General features: G+C 35.8%; 1 protein-coding gene across 1 annotated transcript in view; it reads left to right on the top strand.

Moving 5' to 3' along the window:
- Nup160 (nuclear pore complex protein Nup160) overlaps nucleotides 1-7283 on the top strand; it is a 507399-nt gene extending 500116 nt beyond the window's left edge. The window contains exon 33 of the mRNA XM_090382015.1: nucleotides 7091-7283. Within this exon, the coding sequence (XP_090238141.1) occupies nucleotides 7091-7189 (99 nt within the window). The 3' untranslated portion in view covers nucleotides 7190-7283. The remainder of the gene's footprint in view (nucleotides 1-7090) is intronic.
- The last annotated feature ends 367 nt before the right edge of the window (nucleotides 7284-7650 follow it).

Below are 7650 nucleotides of genomic sequence, written 5' to 3' on the forward strand. Positions count from 1 at the left end.
CTTGTTAGAGAGGCAGTGAGAGAAAGCAATACGCTTTATGTGATTATCAGCAACGACTCTTCATGTGTTGATGTGGGATTTACTTAAGATGTGAATACTACTGTTGAGGGCAAAGATATGACTTTTGCTTTCATTCATCCCATGTATTTTTCTTCCCTGACATTAGTCTTATCATTTCATTTGAGATCCATTTTGGTGTAAGCTTTGAACAGTACATATTAGTTGGTATAAAAGTAGTAGCGTCTACAATTGCTACAGTCACCCACAATGATCCTAGATAGTTTTTAAATTCTGTGCAGTGGGATCAACTGATGATGTGGCCAGAAGCAAATTCTAAATGGGTAGCATTCAAGGTATTAAATAATCATAGGATTTTAATCCCAACTAAGAGATACTGCTCAACATTTAGACCTAAATGGATGTCAAATGAACTGATTAGATGTGTTGCGGAGAATTAATATACATTGAATGCATATCAAATGGTACATACGACTGTTGAAAAAAAGCCGTGAATTAGGGTTGAATTTGAAAGTGTCTGCAATTCTGCCCAGACGCGATAGGAGGGAGTATATGATGAGAGCCCTTTCGATCATTTCAGCCCTGGAAGGACTGTGCAAGGCTCAAGGGGTAGAATTTTTTTCAGCCTGGTCTGTACTTGTTAACAGGAGAGACTGCTTCTACAGGGATGGGATACACTTAAATAGAAAGGCTGCAAGAATGTTTGCTGATGCTATTGAGGCAGTGTTAGGTGGGTCGGAAAACTGCTAGATTGGGGGGATACAAGGACTAATAGATTAACATTAGCCACTGGCAGAGGTGAAAGTGATTCTTGCACTGCTTCTATTGGAATGAGCCGCAGCCTGGAAAATAAGATGCAGGATATATCAGAGACTGCTGGGAATCATTGGGGTACAAATAAACACATAGGTTGTGTTAGGGTAGCTAAGAAAAAGAACAGGTGCATGTATACTTGCGTGTACACCAATGCTAGGAGTTTAGTAAATAAATTTGATGAATTTGAGGTATTGCTCAAAACATCAAAGGCAGATATTGTGGGGATTTCAGAGACGTGGTGTCACACAGATATAAGGAATGCAGAACTGGAATTTGGGGAGTACAGTGTCTATAGAAAGGATAGACAGGGTAGGAAGGGAGGAGGGGTTATGCTATTAGTTAAGAAATACATAAAATCCAAGGAAGTGAAGCCAGTCGACATTGCTGGACAGTGCAGTGTCGAGTCAGTTTGGTGTGACATAAGCATTGGGAGATCAAAATTGAGAGTAGGAGTGTGCTGTAGGCCTAATGACTCTGATGAGTATAATAAGAAACTGTACGGGGAAATAGAGTGGGCAAGAAAATCAGAGAGTCTTATAATGGGGGATTTTAATTTCCCAGATATTGACTGGAATTTGGGCGCTTGTCACTCACACACTAGCAAGGCTTTTGTGGATTTATTGGATGATTGTTTTCTACATCAGCATGTTCGGGAGGCAACTAGAGGGAGTAATACCCTTGATTTGATTATCAGTAGTGATTCTTCATGCATTAAGAATCTGCAGGTAAATTAACCACTAAGTGGCAGTGATCACAGTGTGCTGAAGTGGGATTTACTCAAAGAGGTAACTACCATTAGGAGTAAAGGGAAGGGTTATTGCTTTCGTAAAGGCGACTACGATGGACTGAGACAGTATTTAAATTCTATACAGTGGGACCAACTGATGATGTTACCAACAGCAAATTCAAGATGGGAAGCATTCGAAGAACTTATCTTGGAAGCTACTAGGTTTTACATACCAACTAAGAAATATTATTCAAGGTTTAGGCCTAAATGGATGTCAGATGAACTAATGAGACATATGGCAGAGAAGAAAAATGCATGGGATACTTACAAATTAACACGTGACACAGAAGCCTATGATAGATACAAGTTGATCTTTAACCAAGTTACAAAAGAGGTTAGGCAGGCGAAGGCAGATTACGAGAAATCTTTGGCAAGGGATGCAAAGAAAACAGCAAAGAGTTCTTTACTTATGTAAACTCTAGAAGGAAGGGGATGAATCAGATTGGTCCACTTGATGTCAATGGGTCAACTGTTGATGATCCTGCTCAGGTAGCTAACAAACTGAATGAATATTTTCATCGACATTCACACATGAGGAGTTATTCAGTGAGGGGAATGCCAGAGGTGTATTCAACTCTGGCAGTAAGCTAGAGAATCTTGTAATAACTGAGAGTAAAGTGGAGGAGAAATTGTTGAAGATAAATACAAGAAAGGCACCCGGAGTGGATGGGATCTATCCAGTTATATTAAAGGAGGCAGCAAAGGAAGTAAGCAAACTCTTAGCCATAATTATGAGAGCATCCTTGGACTCAGGGGAGGTACCCATAGACTGGAGATGTGCAAATGTGACCCCAATTCACAAAGGAGGATCAAAGGCTGACACAGGTAATTATAGATCTGTTAGTTTAACTTCTGTTCCTGGAAATTAATGGAGGCACTGGTTAAAGAAGCACTGCAGGATCATCTAGACAAGACTTCAGTTATAGCTCAGACAGCATGGTTTTGTTAAGGGGACGTCTTGCCTGACCAATTTGATTGGATACTATGATGCAGTCACAAAAGAACTGGATGCAGGGAATAACTTTGATATTATATACTTGGATCTTAGAAAGGCTTTTGATACTGTTGCACATGGAAGACTGCTGCACAAATTGGAGCAGTGTGGCATTGGAGGCAAATTGCTGCTATGGATAAAGGGGTGGTTGAGGGGGGAGAAGACAGACAGTGGTAATCAATGGACACTGCTCATCGTGGACTAATGTTATTAGTGGAGTCCCTCAGGGTTCAGTATTGGGTCCATTATTGTTTTCTGTATTTATAAATGATATTGATGATGGTATATCAAGCGTAATGTCCAAGTTTGCAGACGATATGAAGGTTGGCAGGGTCGTCAATGACACTACTGACACTATGCTACTGCACAGGATCTGGAAAGGTTGAGCAGATGGGCTGAGAGGTGGCAAATGAAGTTTAACATTGACAAATATAAAGTACTACATATGGGAAACAGCAACCCCAGAGCAACGTATCAACTCTGTGGTACTACACTGACAGTGGTAGAGAATGAAAGGGACCTGGGGGTGGTTGTGCAGGCAGATATGAAGTTTTCTGAGCAGTGCAGACGGGTGCAAGAGTAGCTCATGGTGTATTGTCAATGATATATAGGAATTTTGCTAGCAGGGATAAAGAGGTGATTATTCCCTTGTATAAGGCAATGGTCAGACCACACCTAGAGTACTGTATACAGGTCTGGAGGCCTCATTTCAAGAAGGATGTAGAGATGTTGGAACGAGTACAGAGAAGGGCAACAAGATTAGTGAATGGAACAAAGGGGTGCTCTTACGAAGAAAGGCTTAAGTTTTGCAAATTGCAGTGTCTGGAGACTAGGCACTGGCGAGGTGATCTGATGGAGGTGTATAAAGCCTTGAATGGTTTGAGCATGCTCAATGCTGATGGGATTCTTCCTCTAGCTCAGAATAATCACCTGAGAGGGCATAAATTTAAATTGAGGAAAGACAGATGTAGGATAGACGTGCGGAAATTTGCCTTTAGCCAGCGGGTGGTTGGTTGGTGGAACAGACTTCCATCCCTTGTCGTGGAGGTTGATAGCCTAAATAAGTTTAAGGCTCAGCTGGACAGGTATTTTGAACGAACAGAGGGTGAAGTGGAAGTGGGTTTTTTTTTTTTTTTTTGGCTGATGCTGCATAAGCTTGCTTTCTTGCATCAAATGCCTCTACTAATGCTAATGCTAATATAATTTATTTTTTAATTTTAAAAAAATTAAAAAATAAATTATATGGGATTAAGGAAATTGTTTAAGGAATTAAATAATTTTAACAACATTAAAAATTTTGAAATCATTTTTGGTGTTGTTTGTCTACTTTAAAGTATATTTAAAATTATCTAGTGATAGCGCTGAAGGGGAAATAACGCCTACAAAGAAGGTTTGCATAAAAGATGACTTATGTCATAATTGACATTTGCAATTTCAGGAATTTTCATATTATTATTATTATTTTTTCTTTGTATTAGAATTCTGTCTTATATGTTTACCAAATTTTTTATTGTTAATCAAAGAAATATTTATTGTTTTTGACTTCCTTTAGAGCACTTTTCTTGTAGGTATTTTTTTTTTTTTTTGTCCTTCCCTCCTTAAGTAGTTAAGGGGGGAGGTACTTTTTTAAATACTGAAATACAGTTTTCCTTCCTTCTTTTTTTTTTTTTTTTTTGATAACTGTGACACACGCTGAATCATTTCATGAGCATATTTTTGTTCTGTAGTAAAAAAAAAAAAAAAAAAAAAAATTGGTAGGTCTCTCTCAGACAGCATGTTAACATTTGGTAAAACTCCATTTTATGGTGCACCCTCCAAAATGGCGGCAAGGAGAAGAGGGGGAAAGCAGCGATTGACGGGTTGATTCTGCCCATTCACTGCGTTCCCCCTCTTCTTCTCAACAGCACATTAGAGGCAGATGCCACATGATTTGTCATGGTGTTAGCTTCATATTCATTTAAGCAGAGGTGGATTGGGTAAAAAATTCTTACTGGGGAAAACTTTCTCATACTAGTGAGGAAGTGTGTGTTGGGAAGGGAGAGATTACAAATAACTAGAGTATTTATCTACTCTTACTATGATTTTATTAATAATTTACTTTCTTATTATGATTTTTGTGCATTTAGTCTATATATTAGTGAGCAAATAGACTGTATCCGAGGGCAGAGTGTAATATTGAAAATCACATCGGCCTGTGGCCTACCGAGGTTCACCCGATAAGGCTTATGGCCAGTGTGCCTCTGCATTTAAGACATCACTATATATTACTGTCAGAAGAATGTGCAGAAGAATTTTGCTTTTGTGGCCTTATACAAAAACCTTTGATTTGTGTTAAAACTATATCTCCTCCATGATTAACAGTTTTCCTGAACTCTTAAGGCCTCCTTGGTGATATCAGGAAATCTCTTTGCACCACATTCATTGTGATCTATACCATTTCTACAAAATATTCCCTTTACCCAGAGTGGAGATCATGCTAATAACCTCTCCCCCACAAGGAAAAAAAAAAAAAAAAAAAAGCTTTGCAGAATTCCTTAGGTCTTACATGGCTTTTAGCATATAATCATTATTATTGTGCCTAGGCAGAATTGCAGGCACGTAATATTCGATCTAGCTTTTGATATTTTTGCAGCATACTCTTGTTTACTACCGGGCTTCAGAGTGTTAAAATTTTTCATGTAGCACCTCATATGATCCTTCAATGTGTTCCAAAGGTCTCATAAGTTTCAGGATTGGATTGTGATGAAATTAAAGTCTCACGTCAATTTTTATACATTATTGTATGGAAATTAGTGGTTCACAGCATTTGTCATGTGGCATTACAGGTGCAAAGCCTTTTCTGCAATCACTAAGGCAAGCTTTCCTTTGCAGTGTAACATCCATCCACAAGTTTAACATTGTTTATCTATTTTGATAAGATGAGATTGTGGTGACTGGTACTTTAGCACTTTTTTGGAGCACTAATCTTTATGCCATTTTCAGTTGTCACTTATGGAACTCAATTCAGACTTGAATTTCATTTTACATCCATTTTGAATTATGCACACTAAAAGGCATATAAAAAAATCCTATATCATTAGTTGGGGAATGGTACTGACTTGATTTTTCTTAATAAAGTTTATATATATACAAGCAACCCCCCCCCCCCCCCGTATAACATGGTACTTCTACAACATGGTTTTGCTCTAATGTGATTGATAAATTGCACAATCCTAGCACAACACAGTTTCACTCTGCACGGTTAGAGAATTGCAGCAAACATTGCATAACACGTTATTTTTGAGTTATTGTGTGAGGAAAACCCTGCTATTATGTTGGATGTAATTTTTCAACACTTCCATTCTTCTTTTGGCTTGCTAGTCATTATGCGAAAAAAAAAAAAAAAATTACTAGGAAATCCCTGTATTTTATTTTGTTTGATATTTTTTCAGCCATAAAATAAAAAGTAAAACTATAAAAAATTGTGACTTTGAAGCATGCAGTTTGTCACCTTTAAGGTTATTTTGGTTTTTATTTGATCATTTATAAATTTTTCCAGGTATGTATTTCTAAACTTTGCTCTTGAGAACTGTATTGGAATAATTTATTTGTTGTGAATTAAATTCCAGTTATTACTATTTTTAATAAAAATTAAGTTTCCGATAGTTATAAAAAAAATGGTGTAATTTTGTTAGCTTTTGGAATGTAACCCCTCCCCCCTTTTTGTACTGGTTCTTAATCCCATATAACACGTTTTCTCACTACATAAGATTTTATAGGAACCTAACTACCTTGTTATACAAGGGTTACCTGTACTTGACTAGACTAGACTTGCCTCGATTGAGTTATAGTCCTATTGTTATGAGAATGAACCCAAGATCATCTCACCATACACAGCTTGTTTAAGAAGTAGAGGGATGAGTAAGGAAAAGGAGGGTAAATTCAGATATTTATATGTACTTTTGTTTGAAATTATAATGAATAAAAATTAGAGAACCGTAATAAACTAATAAAATAAACTGCATCTAATAGTCACTTTCAATTCATTCTTGTGATGGTATGACTATAAGTATAGTTTAATTAAGTATATCTATGAACTTCATTAAGTGATTTTATACTTGTGGCATTACTGTAAATGCTACATAATTATGCCATATGCTTGATTCATTTAATGCCAAAATGCAGTCTCTCCTTTCTCTAGGCTGTGATCATAAACTTAAGGATAGAAACAATGCAAAAAAAAAAAACAAAGAAAATATTATTATCTCACAGAAGTTATACCCACTATAGCTGAAAATGTTTGCTTTCAGTTTTAAAGCTGAAGTATGAGTTACTATAAGATGACATTTTTATCATGCTTTATTGTTATCATAAGTGTCATATTGTTATTTGAATCAGTTTGTTAATTTAAAATTTATGCTAAATATGTATCCTTTCTATTTCAAGTTAAAAAAAAAAAAATTCAACTGTTTTACAATATATATTTGTTTAATCAGTATCACAGGAAGCTCACAAGCAAGCTTAGTCACTACATTCAAGAAGTAGAAAGGGCAAGTGAAATGATGATAGCTTTAGGGGTAAGGAGCCAATGCTGACAATGTGGAAAATTTTTGTGGAACACTTTTTGTAATTATGTTTTTATACCGTTTGTATATGTGATTGAAATGATTAAAATCTGTACATTCAGTATGTCAAGGTTTTTTTCTCTTATTCTTTAATGTAGAATTTTATATATTTTTGTTACAAACACTATATATATACACATATAAATATATTTTTGTTACAAACACACTATATATATATATATATATATATATATATATATATACACACACATATACACAGCAATACCTCACTTAGCACATCTTCAAACAGAATGAATTTCACTATAACACAGTTTTTAATCAAGTTTAAGTCAAAAATTTACTGTACATATTAAAACTCATTCAATAGCCTAGACACATACTATATATATAATATTATTAGAAAAAGTAAATCAATCCAATAATAATAGCATCAGGGACCTAAGAAAACGCAAAAAAAAAATTATTATTAT

The sequence above is a fragment of the Mastigoproctus giganteus genome, chromosome 9 (assembly GCF_048544385.1).
Source record: "Mastigoproctus giganteus isolate SK-2022 chromosome 9, ASM4854438v1, whole genome shotgun sequence".
Lineage (NCBI taxonomy): Eukaryota > Metazoa > Arthropoda > Arachnida > Uropygi > Thelyphonidae > Mastigoproctus > Mastigoproctus giganteus.